This window comes from Andrographis paniculata, unplaced genomic scaffold (assembly GCF_009805555.1).
Source record: "Andrographis paniculata isolate CXL003 unplaced genomic scaffold, ASM980555v1 Contig83END, whole genome shotgun sequence".
NCBI classification, from domain to species: domain Eukaryota; kingdom Viridiplantae; phylum Streptophyta; class Magnoliopsida; order Lamiales; family Acanthaceae; genus Andrographis; species Andrographis paniculata.
In genome coordinates, this window is record NW_026137621.1 from 3,779,298 (window position 1) to 3,794,425 (window position 15,128).

The 15,128-nt window shown below is 33.4% G+C and overlaps 2 protein-coding genes across 5 annotated transcripts; one reads left to right on the forward strand and one right to left on the reverse strand.

Annotated features, from left to right (window-relative positions):
* Positions 1-3,105: 3,105 nt before the first annotated feature.
* LOC127241684 (uncharacterized) lies at positions 3,106-5,281 on the forward strand. 2 transcript variants are annotated; one of them, XM_051260844.1, is made up of 2 exons: positions 3,106-3,223; positions 4,068-5,281. In XM_051260844.1, exons 1-2 carry the CDS (start codon positions 3,167-3,169, stop codon positions 5,040-5,042), a joined length of 1,032 nt encoding a protein of 343 aa, XP_051116801.1. In that variant the 5' UTR covers positions 3,106-3,166; the 3' UTR covers positions 5,043-5,281. The 2 variants fall into 2 exon arrangements, with proteins under 2 accessions (XP_051116801.1, XP_051116802.1); XM_051260845.1 differs by lacking the exon at positions 3,106-3,223 and adding an exon at positions 3,245-3,480.
* Positions 5,282-9,090: 3,809 nt separating this feature from the next.
* LOC127241685 (protein LONGIFOLIA 1-like) lies at positions 9,091-13,929 on the reverse strand. 3 transcript variants are annotated; one of them, XM_051260849.1, is made up of 6 exons: positions 13,799-13,929; positions 13,116-13,699; positions 12,931-13,007; positions 10,482-12,122; positions 10,260-10,407; positions 9,091-10,188 (listed from the first exon to the last, which is right to left on the reverse strand). In XM_051260849.1, the coding sequence occupies exons 2-6, from the start codon at positions 13,282-13,284 to the stop codon at positions 9,380-9,382; spliced, it is 2,844 nt and encodes a 947-aa protein (XP_051116806.1). In that variant the 5' UTR covers positions 13,285-13,699; positions 13,799-13,929; the 3' UTR covers positions 9,091-9,379. The 3 variants fall into 3 exon arrangements, with proteins under 3 accessions (XP_051116806.1, XP_051116807.1, XP_051116803.1); XM_051260850.1 differs by lacking the exon at positions 13,799-13,929 and having other exon boundaries at positions 10,491-12,122; positions 13,116-13,783; XM_051260846.1 differs by lacking the exon at positions 13,799-13,929 and having other exon boundaries at positions 13,116-13,783.
* Positions 13,930-15,128: the final 1,199 nt, after the last annotated feature.

The window sequence follows — 15,128 nt, forward strand, 5'->3', positions numbered from 1 at the left end:
GCGGTGAGACATCCCTCACTTGAGAGTTGGGTCCCAGATTCGATCGTGGGTGGGTGCGTATTTGCATGAGTTGGGTGAAATTCCAATAGAGGGTGTGAGTGTTTTACAGAAAATTGAAAAATAAACAAACACACACCCTCTCTCTCTCTCTCTATATATATATAGATACAAGTTGTGTGTATGTATATATATGTGGTTGATGCAAATCTGAGAGGAAATATTGAGTGGTCCTCTGGAAACTAATAAGCAGAAGCTTTAAAGAAGGGCTTACAATAAGCTGGTCCCTTATCTACTCTCTCTGTGTTTATATATATATATATATATATATATGTGTGTAAGTATAATAATAGTAATCTCTTACACCCAATATTGGACTTTCCAATAGAATATATTTATTACACCACCACTTTCATGTTAACATAATATACCATAAATTGTTCTTTTCTTTATGTATTTTACTAATAGTTATTATTATTACTCTATCCGTCTCACTTATTATGTTTATATTGCCGATTCTGTCCGTCCGACATCTCATGTCATTTTTCTTTTTTGAAAAATGATTACCCATTTTAATCTTCTTTTAAAATTTCTAATTAATTTTTTTTTTATTTTAATTAAACTAATTAGTTATCTTTTATTTTAAATACTTATTTTAAATTCTTAAGTCTACTGTAACCAAACCACTTGTGGGACGGAGGTAGTATTATTTATGGAAAAGGTCACATGTTCTACTTGTTTAGTTTGACAATCATGTATATATTAAGTATTAGGTTCGTAGGTGGCATGGCATCCCTTATTATTTCTATCTTTTATTTTACCAAAGTTGAAATTTAGGATTTGTTCACTCAAAAAGATTTTAGTGATTTTTTCATAAATATTACTCCATTTGTCCGTCTCTAGAGGTCACATTTATCTTTTGCGTAACATTAAAAATATTTTTATATTTGTATAATTTTTTATATAAATATCTTTTTACTAGTATTGTAAGATACAATATGAAGTATTTTTGCAATTTTTTTCTTAGTTTCTACTACGTCTTGATATAATAATTAAGGTAAACTGTTTTTTTAGTCCCATAACTGGACCCTCTTATCATTTTAGTCCCGTAAATGGAGCCTGTCGCAAACTAGTCCCATAAGTGAAGAATTTTCGTTATTTTAGTCCTCCGGCGCCAGAGATGCCCGCATGGCTCGCCGGAGGTGACGTGTCCACCAGGTGTCGCTGACTTGGCGGACATGTGGATTTATCATTTAATTTTTTATTTTTTAAAAATTTTTTAAAACTTATTTTAAATTTATTTTAAATTTTATTTGTATTTTTTTATTTGTTACAATTAAAAAAATATATTAAAAAATTAAAAATAAATGAAAAAAAAATCCACGTGTCCGCCAGGTGTCGCTGACCTGGCGGGACACTTGGCGGACACGTCACCTTCAGCTAGCCACGCGGGCGTCTCCGGCACCGGAGGACTAAAACAGCGAAAGTTTTTCACTTATGGGACTAATTTGCGACAGGCTCCACTTACAGGACTAAAATGATAAAGGGATCCAGTTACGGGACTAAAAAAAACAGTTTACCCTAATAATTAATATTCAAATATCAACACGCAAAAATTAAATGGGACCTTAAAAGCCGGACGGAGGTAGTATATAAGAAATACAATATATATACATATAATTAACATAACATATATGGAAATGAGGGTGTAGTCCAAGTGGCGAAGCCCTCAACCTTTTTTCATACCTAACATAAAAAATAAAATAATTAAAAACACAAAGTGAGCATATTCTAAGTTTCTTAATACTCCCTCCGTCCCATAACAAAGTATTCATTTTTTCATTTTAGTCCGTCCCATAACAAAGTATCAATTTCCTTTTTTAGTAACTGTATTGTCTACCTAACATTACAAATACTCTTACAACTTACAGTATATTACACAAATGTCATTACTTTTATATCACACGTACTAATAAGGTTATTTTAGTCATTTCTACTTTATTCCTACTATATCCTAATATAATATTAATATTTTTAAAACTACGTGCAAAAAGCAAATGAATATTTAGTTCCGAGACGGAGGAAGTAGTTCGAATTTATTATTTCAATTACACATATATCATCTAATCTTGCTAGAAATTAATCTTATAACTAACACTTGTTGCTCTAATCCTTTTGCGCACATATATGAGACTTAAAGCGACAAATAAGTAATTTAAAAATATATATACTTTCGTTCCGTAAGAGATAATTTGCTGGTATGACAATGAATTCTTAACTGTGACATTATAAGATTATATTTATACATTATCCACTTATGATTCTAAAATGGTAAAAGAAGTCACATGAGGGACTTAAAAAAAAAAAAAAAAAGGTATACCCTTTACAAATTATTAATGGAACAAATATTTTTTAGCTAATTTTGAAAATACTAATAGACACAAGTGAAAATAAATTAAACCCTAAATACTCTCAATTATCATTTTTACATGTAATTTTATAGGACTTTTTCATTTCTCAATACCTTATATTCATTTTTATATTAATTTTGAAACATAAGAAGACGATCATGTAAACTTTAAATTTTAGAACCCCAAAAAAAAAAAAAAGAAAAAAATCAAGAAAAATATGATAGTTTAAATTAAAGAACGAAAAATATATTTTATATACAATACTACATGAGAAAATTAATAATCGAATATATATACTGACCCAAAATTCCGATTTTTCGTTTCGATAAAACCTACTCCTCCCACTTTTCATTGTGAGCTATAACACACTTTGCTGACAAAGCTATTTTGTAGTTGGCAATAAAGCAGTTTGTCTTCATTTTTATTGTGTGACTATAGCTTAGATTGGTCCCATGGAGTTTATTAAATTCTCCATATATATTTTTTCAAAAAAAAAAAAAAAAAAAAGCAATAATAGTAGTCTATGTTAAGAACTATAAATTTATTACCAAACTAAAAACTCAACCAATTAAAAGGACACAATAACCTTGTTTCAAGTCATTGAATTTTGCCAACTATAGTTCAACAAGCTACCATTACATATATATATATATATATGTATATATATATATTTTATTTTACTTCGGGGGTTCGACAATAGTTTCAACGTTGGCCCGACTAGAACTTCATTTTCATGCATCGTCACGCGTAGTTGCCACATGGTCGCAAATGCGCCACATCTTTTCTCCTTTTGCTTTGCCTTGCAATTTGGAGAGGTAATAATATTCCTTCTTCTCTTTGTCTTCTCGGCGATCAAATCCTTAAATACTCGATGAACAACGATGTATATGACAAATTATTTGTGTAAGAAGATGTGTGTGTAAGAGGGTTTCTATAAGTTTTTATTTTTCGATTTTTTGTCATTTTGATCCAAAAGTCAGCTGAAAGAGAGCACAGCTACTGTTTTATCTCTTCTTCTTCTTCTTTCGATCTTGTTTATTGTTCCGCAGCCGCGAAAGAAAATAAAATTCAGGTCATTCTTCAATTTTCTTTTTTTTTTTTTGGGTTGGGGGGGGGGGGGGGTTGTTATATATAAATTGATTGTTGTAACATAAGATCTGTGTTTTTATGTTTGAATTATATCTATCATCACGCTTTGTTTTGTTTATTATTATTATTATTATTGAAATTAGGGCAATTATTTCTCGAAGATTCATTAGATCTCAACATATCTTCATGTCTATGGTGATTTTTTGTGGATATGTTGTGATCATATTTGTCAAAGATAATATATATATACATATATATATTTGTTGAAATTAGGGCATTTATTTGTCCAAGATGATTATTTATTTTTTCTTTTTTCGCTTATATGTAATTAATTTTTATTCTCTAGAACTTGAAATGAATAAATTAGGTAATTAATTGATTAAGCAACTAAAAGAAGAAACCCTAATTCATAAATGGAGAGAGGTAGAAAGGGTTTCTCAATTTATGTTTCATTTTATTCTTAATTATTTTTGTGGTATTCCTTCCAATTGATGCTTATCTACACACACACACCCACAAGTGTATGTGTGTGTGTTCTTGCCCTAACTACTTTAACATGATCCATTTCAGGTCAATGAAGAGACAAGAATAGTAACAACCACCATGAATGATCAAATCCAAAGATCAAACAAAGATCACATCTTCCAAGCCAAGAAAGAAGATGATCATCACAATCATCATCATCGTCATCTTCTTCACAATCCCATCTCTTACAAAAACCCTAACTCCTCAAGTAGGCACTGGTCAAGCTACAAAAACCCTAGAATCGTGCGCGTTTCTCGGGCATTCGGAGGCAAAGACCGGCACAGCAAAGTGTGCACGGTTCGCGGGCTTAGAGATCGCCGCATCCGCCTCTCAGTTCCCACTGCGATTCAGATCTACGACTTACAAGACCGGCTCGGATTCAGCCAGCCGAGCAAAGTTGTCGATTGGCTAATTGATGCAACTCAAACCGACATCGAGAAACTTCCCCCTCTCCCTATAATCCCTTCAATAATGGATCAAGAATCTCTGCCTCCACCACCACCACCACCATTTCCGAACTTTTTAAGCTCGAATTACGCCTTCAAAGAACCGAGCAATGAGGGTTATGGAGGATCATCATACATCCCACAAATTCCACCACAAACCCTAATTTCTTTGAACAACATTAGCAACCACAACCAAACCTTGAACTTCCCCAACTTTTCTTACAACAACTTCCATTGGGATCCGATTTCCGGCCAGACCGACGATCTCCGGCCCCTTGGTGGTGGTGGTGGTGGTGGTGGAGGCTCCGATTTCTACTTTTGCCCTTCAGCAGCTATGGCTTCTTTTATTCCTTCTGCAACTTCTTCTTCTTCTTCAATGGAGAATAGTAATAATAATGGTGTCAATGAATTCAGACAAATAAATCTGCAGAATCCAGCAGCAGCAGCTCCATTTTTTCCGACAACGACCCTGAATTTGATCAACCCTAATCCTGTTAAGTCCTTTGCTCATTACGAAAGCTCCGAGGGCAGAAGACCTCTTGTAAAGGGCAACAATGGCGATGGCAAGTCATGATTTCGATCGAGGAGGATAATGATCCAAGTAAGGAATCTTGAACTTACATATTGGGGTGGGTTGGAGGGGGTTATTATTTTTGCAAAAAGAATATATATATATATATATGATTATTACAGCAATTCTGGATATGTAGTAATAGTTGATTGAATTGAGTTTATATATATATATATATATATATGTTATTGAAATTTTACACTATTACATTATTTGTGTGTCTATTTTAATGTATGTGAAGTTTAAACTCAATCAATAAATTATGAAATATATATATATATATATATATGTGGCCATTTTTATTTGATCATGATTCTCTGGGTATTTATAAAGTTTGTTGAATAATTTTTGGTTGTTTTTTTTCTTTTCAGAATATCTTTTGAAATATTTAAGAAGAGTAATATATTTTTATTCAAAATTTGCCTTCTTTTTGAAAATTTTTAGTTTTTGATAGAAATTTTATATTTGTGAGGCTCTAATATTCGAAAATAAAAATAAAAACTTTTTATATCTTTATAGTATGTTTAGAGTGGAGGATTATTTAAAGTTGTTTTATGCACACTTCAAATGACTAATTTAGTTATAGAAAAGTTGTAAATTTAATTATTATGTATACTTAATTATCAATTCTAATTCGGCTATACCTGAGTCGTCATATATTTGAGAAAAATAACATTTTCTTATCTTTCAAATGACATTTTTGTATGAGGATTTTGAAAGACTTTTACTATTCATACTAATTGTTCATCCAAAAAGGTTAAAACAAGTACATATTTTTAACTTTTTATATTATACTAAAAATAGATTTTACATTCAAAACATCGTATCAATATTTATTTATATAGCATAATACAATTATTCCAATTCAAAATTTTTACTATTCAGATCTCAATCCAAAATCTAAACCTTCAAAGAAACACAGAGAAATTATAAGTATGTGATTAAATTTGTAACTGTGTTTAATTCAAATTAGTTGTGATGAAGTAAATTCTTTTTTGTTATAATATGGGAATCCACATTCGCGCGCTCTCTGCGTAAACTTTTGACCGACGCGTCGAAAGTTTGACTCCATAATTTTACGGTTATGAGTTTAAATCTTAATCATATAGGACATTGATATATATATATATATATATATATATAGAGAGAGAGAGAGAGAGAGATTGAATTGATTTTTTTCATAAATTGTATATTTTTGATTAATTGTGTCATTGTTTGTTGTTGATAATTATTCATTACTAAATATGCTATGATTGGGTGTGTAATGAAGGAATATTGATACATTTAAAATATATATAAAATAAAGTAGAGTTCCTATTGCAAGTGAATAGATGGAGTATTTGTAATTAATATATATATATATATTTGCATATAAATTAAAAATGAATAGTATTTAAATAATAGTTAGAGATATTGTTTATATTAATACTTTTTTGTCATTGTATTTTAGTTTAATAAATAAAATGTAATTCCATAAAATAAGTATATCATTTAATAAATTACATGATCAAGTAAAAATTAGTAAATATCTAATTATTATTAATAATTTTTTGAAAGGGTATAACTATTTTATTTCATCGCCAAAAAAAAAAAAAAATTAATTTGAAATTTTAGATGAAGAATTAAAACACGTGCACGTCTCTTTGAAAAGAAAATTGATTTTTTTAGATTTGAAATTCGATAAACATTAAAATATGAAAATATATATATTATTTCAAATATTCGATGTATCTCTTTTTGACTTTGGTGGATACATTAAAGTCACCTTTAGTTTTGCGTGCCACTATAAATAAATAAATAAATTATTTTAAAATTAAGGGTTTATTTTTTTAGCAAATTTTTTAAAATTTTACTATTTAAATTATGTGTTTTTCGAAAAAAAAAAAAATACCCATTCCATCTCAAAAGTATAGTCTTATTATGTTAGGCACGTGATTTAAGGAATATTGATATTATATTGATAGTCGGTAAAAAATAAGGATAAATGATTTTTTTTTTTGCCCTTGTGAATATATTAGTGTAAAAAGTAGTAGCAATTGTGTAATAATAATGAAAAAGTATGGATAGTTTTACGGTGATATGATTATTTATAAAAATGAGACTATTGTGTTGGGACGAACAAAAATTGTAAACAAAATTATTGTATTGGAACAAATAGAGTATATTTTTTCCTCTAAAGAAACATCTCATCAAACATATTTTCATACCAAACTCAAACTAAATTTTTTCCAAACTCATTAAAAATAAATAAATAAATAAAAAATACACCCTTAATGCACTTTTCAGTGGTGTTCTAAAAAATCGATCGATTGTGTTTATTCTGTAGGATGCTCAATATATTTAATATGATGCTGATAATATTTCATGTATTACATAATAAATAAATAGACAATAATATATATTTAAAATAATAATAATAATAATAATAATAATAATAATAATAATAATGTTGTAACTGATATTGTGATAGAGACTTGGCATATAAACATCACTATCACTTACTGCTTCCATATAGACTATCGTATGATATTCTAACTCACAAGATCAAGAAATATTTAAAACACATACTATATATTAATATTTTTTAGAAAAATATACTAACTATTTTAATACATTATATTTCAAAGTTACTTTTCATCTAAAAGATTTATTTATTTTAATTTAAAATATTAAAATTGTGTTTAGTTAATTGTGGCATTTATGGTTGAAAGATTGGTAGTAATTTTAAATAAGACGGAAGGAATAGTATTTTTAGAAAAATAATACTATAAAAAATTATTTTGAAAACAAATTCATAACGTAACACACCCTATTTATTTTGGCAAATCGGCCGGTCTGGTTTTTCGGGCCGGGCCGTCTCGATCCGAGAATATTTTGGACCAGTTAGATACGGTCCGATTTTGTTAAATATAAATTCGAACTTTTAACATAAAATCAATTGGTGATCGATATAATGATTTTTCATTCTTAAGAGTCAATATGGGATATATTCAATAGATTTCAAACCAGATATGAAATCTTAGACCCGAGCACGGTCCAATGGTAAGAATTGAACCCTTGTATCTACACAGTACAAACTAAACTACTGAACTACGCATTTATCTATAACGTAATATCATTTGTTAATATATTTATAAATATATTTTCTAAAACCATATTTAATCTGAAATTCGGGCCGAGTCAGACATGAATGATCGAGTTCGGATCGAATTTTCGGATTGTGCCTATTTTTGCCGCACTGCTATTTAGGTACGTATTTATTAGTTAGGAAGACAAATAGGGCCCAATCATATTTCAACGGATTGTCAATATGGGCTTAGCTTCTCAACGTTAAATTCCTTATCCATTTTAATGATAACCCAAACAATACAAAGCTTAAAAATAAAATGAAACGAAATTTTAAAAAATAATAATACTTCCTCCGTTTCAATACAATAGTCTTGTTTATTATTTTTGCACGTCCCAAAACAATATTCTCATTTTCATAAATAACAATATCACTGTAAAATTATCCCTACTTTTTCATTATTATTATACAATTGTCACTGCCTTTTACACTAATATATTCAAAGGGAAAAAAAGTTATTTGCCCGTACTTTTTACCAATCATTCATATAATATTAATATTTCTTAAATTTCGTGTCCAACACAATAAGACTATATTTTTTAGACAAGGGAGTAATACATATATACATAATTAGAGGAGGCAGTTACACAACACCTTATTAAATTTTTTCTTATAGCATCGTTTAAGTTTTTAAAAAAAAAAAAAAAATACGCAATGTTCAATTATTAATTATTCTGATATCACCGATCAAAAGTTCAAATAGTAACAAACATATATATTCTATAGAGCACCGTATATACTCTATAGAACATTTCCTTAAGGCAATAAATATATTTCTATAAAGCACTAGATATATTTCTATAGAAACTAGACATATTTTTCCACTAACATACTAATAATAGTTGACATTAACTTTTTGCTTATTACGATGACATTTAGATAAAAAAGATTATACAAATATAAAAATATTTTTAATATTAAATATAAAATCACAAAAAGCAAATGTAAATTTATTAAGATAATGGAGGAGTAAAGATGAAGTACAATTTAAAAATAAATCCAACCCATAATTATTATCACAAATTTACACATTTATAACACTAAGGAGTTGTTGAGGTTGTCGATTCTCCAACATCTCATGAATATCGAAAACAATCACATGTATGTATATATATATATATATATATCTTTCAACCCTTCAAAACAAAACAATTTGTTAACCAACAAGATCGGAGAAGCCGCAAATGAGCATCGCCGACGAGGCGGCGCAGAACTACTTCCGTGACAATTTATTTTTCACCGTGTCCCCGACCACGATCTCGCTCACGAGATCCTTAAATATCAGCCGTTCGATGTCAAGAACCGCGCCCGAAACTTCCTCGTCGAACTCCGTCCACCGTCCCGACCGGCGTGTCACATCATCGCACAAAATACTCTTCCAATCGTCGAAGTCGTCGACGTCGATTTCAACGTCATCGCTACATTTCGAATTCTTCGAACCCCGAAGCCCGTCGATCTCGTTGCATATTTCTCTTAGAAGCTTCTGCCCATTTACCGCATCCGTCTTTCTCGCAACCTTAACGGGTCGTATCCAAGGCTCGGCGACGTTCAAACCTTTCGGGGCCAATCTTCCGGCAAGAATCTCGTTAGCGACATCGAAAATGAGTTTCCGGTGAATTCTTCCGGCGGCCGATCGGGATTTCTTCCCGCTGCCGCATTGCCCTTTCGACGAATTGCTTGACGTTGTCTGCTCCAAGACAAGAAACAGCTCGGGATTTACGGGATGTCCCGACGGATGGAACTTGAAATCGGTGAGGTCTCGGAGGAGGAGACCCGACGCGAGAAGAATCTCGGAGACGTATCTGTGGTCGGGATCAGCGTTTTCGCATAATGAAGCGATGTAATCCGTTCGAGCCTCATCGTGTGTCGAGTTGAGCCTTTGAAGCTTCTGTACTAAGTTTTCGATGCTCCGAAGCTTCTTCCGGTTTATCTCGAATGCAACGCCCGATTCCGTCGAGATCGGAGCAAAATTCTCGATCGCAACGACGCTCGTCTCGTTCGTCATCGTCGTCGACGTCTCCACTGCAACGAAAATGAGTATATTCATGAAAAGTTCGACTCAATTTGATTCGTTATTCGCCCGAGGGAAATACCTTTGGGCGTCTTCTCAGCGAACTTAGCGCGCGAAGGCGAATCTTGTTTGCCGAGTACATTTTCAAGAACCGAAACGGGACTCGAGTGCTCGGGAGGTACAAACCCAGATTCGATCGACTCATCTTCGTTCATCGTCAGCGTCGATTTCTGAAAAAACAAAGAGACGATCAACGACGAATTAGCGAAGCAATTAGATATACGATGCGTGTAAAGATACCGACGTTTCCTACCAAATCCGAGATCGTAAGTTCAGAAGCTTTAGTCGACGACGACGGGCTCATTCGATCGTCGATTTTCTGATTATTCGGGTGTCTCAATCGCCGTCGTCCTCCCCCCGGGGAATTCGACTCGACTTGTAGCTTGTTCTGCTGTCTTGTCGATCTGCTCGAATCGGGAGACGTAGGCGTCGGGGGTCTCGATCTCTTTTCCGGCTCGGGTTTCTTTTGCTGCATTCTTGGGCTAACCGATCCCGAGCTCTTCCCCGATCCCGCATTCGACTCTTTTCCTAACGGCTGCAATCTCGTCGCAGACGGCGCCGTCTTTGAAGCCTTAATCAAGCTGTTCGATCGTTCGTTGGTCTTAAAAATCTGATCTTTAGTCGAAACTGCCGAATAAGATGGCCCCGATTTCTCTACTAATTTCACCGGCTTCATGATCACAATCGAAGATTCATGATTCTGCGACGAACCAAGTTTCTTCCTCGTCTCCAACTTCCGGTTTTCGACTAATCGCAACGAACCAGAAAGTATCTGATCTTCATCGCCAGGGTTCGCAAAATTTGAATGCTGTCCTTCTTTCGACATTTCGAGCAATCCCTTAGCCTGCATTGCTTCGAGTATCTGTTTCAGCGCTCGAAGATCCTTCCCGGATTGGTTAAACTCGAGATCTTTTAATCGCTTCTCAATCTCGCTGTAAACCGAAGGAAACGACGCAGTCGAAGCCTTAGCGGGAAGTCTCGAGCTTTTCGAAACAGGTTTCTGAGATCCTTTCGACCCATCGATCTGCTTCCACGGCGCCGGCTCGATCGAAATTCTCGACATCGGTTTCATCGAGCCGTCGGGGCTCCTCCATCGCGGCGAGCTCGGCTCCTTCCACGAGCCCTTTGTTTTGATCGGCTCGATTTTCTCGAACGAGCTCGACGTATCGACGAATTCTTCGTCTATCTTCCTCGAGCTCGACGTATCATCGGAATCGACGGGGAGCATTTCTAAACCCATAAGCTTCGCTACGACGCTCGGTCGAGCTTGATTTCCCGAGATCGATTTTCCGTCCCGACTGTCTAACGAAAGCCTCGGAAGGTCCTTGAGCTTCATTGATGATTTCGAGACGTCTCCCGCGTCGAAGGGCGCGCGGTTTATCAAATCTCTTCCATCGTAGGAAAATCGAGGAGCGTCTCTCGATGACGACGGCGCGTCTTTGAAGTGGCAGGACGACGATCGGAAGAGCTGTCGAGGTTCGTTACATCGTGTCGAGACTTCTTGAAGCTTCGCAAGAGCTCGAAGAGACTCCTTGAGATCGGTCGGCGTTCGATCCCTTTGATCGACGCTAGTTTTCGACTCGGTAGGTTTCGATTTAATCGATAATCCCTGAATTTCACGGTACATCGAATCCTTGACGAAGTCGCGGAGATCGATCGACGTTCGACTGAACTGCGGAGACGGATGCTGCATGGTCGTCGTCGTGTCCCTCGAAGGAATTTCCGAGAAAATCATCTCGTCGAAGGAAGTTGGCTCCGGTTGAGCAGCTCTGTTGTGATCGGGAGACGAGAATGGCGACGAGCGCGACGAAGATGAGCAGGACGCCCTCGATGATTCTGTCGACATCCTCCGCCTTTCGAACATGCTCTTGTGGGCGTACTTTTCCTACAATGGACGCTGGATTAATATCGATAGAAATTGGAAATAGATCGATAGAATGCAAGAAAAGATTAGTTAAATATTGGAAACACTCGAAAGATCGATGCAATGTAAGAAAAGCTTAATTGAACATCGGAAACACTTGAAAGATCGGTGCAATGCAAGAAAAGCCTAATTGAACATCAGAAACACTCAAAAGATCGATGCAATGTAAGAAGAGCTTAATTGAACATCGGAAACACTCAAAAGATCGATGCAATGTAAGAAAAGCTTAATTGAACATCGGAACAGTCAAAAGATCGATGCAATGTAAGAAAAGCTTAACCGAACATCGAAAACGCTCGAAAAAAGATCAACACTATGCAAGGAAAGATTAATTAAACATCGAATGCACTCGAAAACAGATCGAGAATATGCAAGAAAAGCTCAATAAGACATCGAAACACTCGAAAACACATCGACACAATGCAATAAAAGCTTTTCTTACATTGCATCGATCTTTTGAGTGATTCCAATGTTTAATTAAACTTTTCTTGCATTGTATCGATCTGTTTTCGATTTCTATCAATATTTAATTGGGCATCTGTTGTAGGAAACACTCAAAAGATCGATGCAATGTAAGAAAAGCTTAATTGAACATCAAAACACTCGAAAACAGATCGAAAATCTGCAAGAAAAGCTCAATTAGACATCGAAACAGTCGAAAAAACATTAACGCAATGCAAGAAAAGCTAAATTAAATATCGAAAACACTCGGAAAACAAATGAAATCAACACAATGCAAGGAAAGGTTATCTCTCATTTATTTCATTACCAGAGGATCAGATTTCAACAGATAACCGTTCGATTCGCCTTCTGAAACATCAACATTATTATTGTGGGAAGAACTTCCTGTAAGAAACCAAGACAGCGTCGGATCTAGTCAAACAATTATTTATCTAAACCAAAACAAATCGTTTATTGCAATAAGCTAACAAAAACGAGGAGCCAAACTGATACCAGGAGGAAACCGCCGCCGAGGGGTAAGGCGGCGGCTCCGCCGCGCAGAACCGCCGCCGGTGAGCATGTGCTGCCGATCGAACAGCTGAAGAATTCCAGTCATACAGCCAATTTGCTTTTGCAGGTCAGAATTATCGTCTGTTAAAGAATGCAGCAGCTTCGCTGCCATTTTCGGACCAAAACGTCAATCGAATGTTGTACGGTAGGTCAACTTTTCCGACAATCAATCACCGGAAAAAAAACTAACGAAATAAACAACGCGGAGCATTTTCCGGCGCCTATTTGACCGCCGAAAAACCTTTCTACCTAAACAGAAACCTCACCGGACATCATTGTACTGAACAAATTTCAGACAGGAGAAATTAAATCAGATCTTTAGAGTCAACAACGCAGACGATTTCAGGCATTGAAGAAATTAAAGAGCACATCAATGTGTTCAATCAGATCCAAATGAAAATTAATTTAAAATTGGGGAAAAAGAAAAATAATAAAGACAGGTTCCTAGAAGAGGCAGGAAAGTTGAATAATCGTAGTTGTAAGAAGGTATGGTCCATCATCGTCCATGTCTGGGCGACGAAGGTAGCCTACATGATAAGAGAGCGAATAATAAATAATGGTAGTAAGTAAAAGTATTAATAATTAGGTGGAGAGAGAGAGAAGATGAGCCCTGTGTTTCTTCTTACTTGGTTTGACATGGATGAGATGAAGGTGATCCATCATGTGGGATGGGGTCTGAGATTGTCTGTCTGGTTTGGACATGTGAAACTTTGTCGGGATTCGATTGGGAGAGAGGAGACGAGGCTCGTTCTGAAACCAGTATTGATTCTCCATTTACCCTTTTCACGTTCTTGTTTGTATTACAATATTATTTTGATAATTTCATGTGAAATAATATTTTCTTAATATTACAAGTTTCTATTTGTTTTGTGAAATTATTGAAAAGAAAACTTTTTAGAAAATTGTGTAAGGAATATAATAATAATAATGAATGTGTAATATATTAATTTTTTATAAGAAATAATAGAAAAAATAAACCCAGTTTACTAAATAAAAAAAAGATACTCGTCCGTCTCATATCTATATATCAATTTGTTTTTCTTTTATGAAATTTTAGAAATATTAGTATTATGTTGGGATATAGTATAAATAAAGATAAAAAGATTAAATTAATCTTATTAATAATGTATGATATAAAAGTAATGACATGATGTTTGTGTAATATATTGTAAATGAAAGGGTATTTGTAAAGTTAGTAGATAGTACAATTGCTTAAAAAAAATGAATATTTTGTTATGGGATGGATCAAAATGAAAAAATAGATAGTTGTTAAGGGACGAATGGAGTATATATATATATATATATCTTTTAGTTGAGTTTGAAAAAAATTAGTTTGAGTTTGGTATTAAAATAATGTTTAATGAGATGTTTTATGAAAAAAGAAAATACTCCCTCCGTTTGCTTTTTGCACGTAGATTTTTGAATATTAGTATTATATTATATTGTAATAAAAAAGATAAAAATACCTCTATTAGTATAATGTAATATAAAAATAATGACACTTGTGTAATATATTGTAAGTTGGAAGGGTATTTATTACGTTATGTAAGTAGTTTAATTACTAAATTAGAAAATGATAATTTTATTTTGAAACGGACGAGAATAAAAAATGAAAACTTTTCAAGGGGACGGAGGAAGTATAATATCTTTTTGAAAAACACATTCAAATAATAAAATTTGTAAAAGTTTGATTAAAGAAACAAACATTTGTGAATGTCTAGAATAATAAAATATGTTAATTATAGCGACATTACAGTGTTGATTTGCAATGCTTATTTTCTCAAACTGTAGGAGTATTTTTTGTTTTTTGGAATCATATTTTCCCAAAAATATATTTTCTCAAAAAAAAAATAATAATACTCTATAAATTTTATATATTCATTATTTTTATATTAATTATAAAATCTTTTGTCTTATAAAAAAAAATTAAATTAAATTAAATCATTTCACTGAATA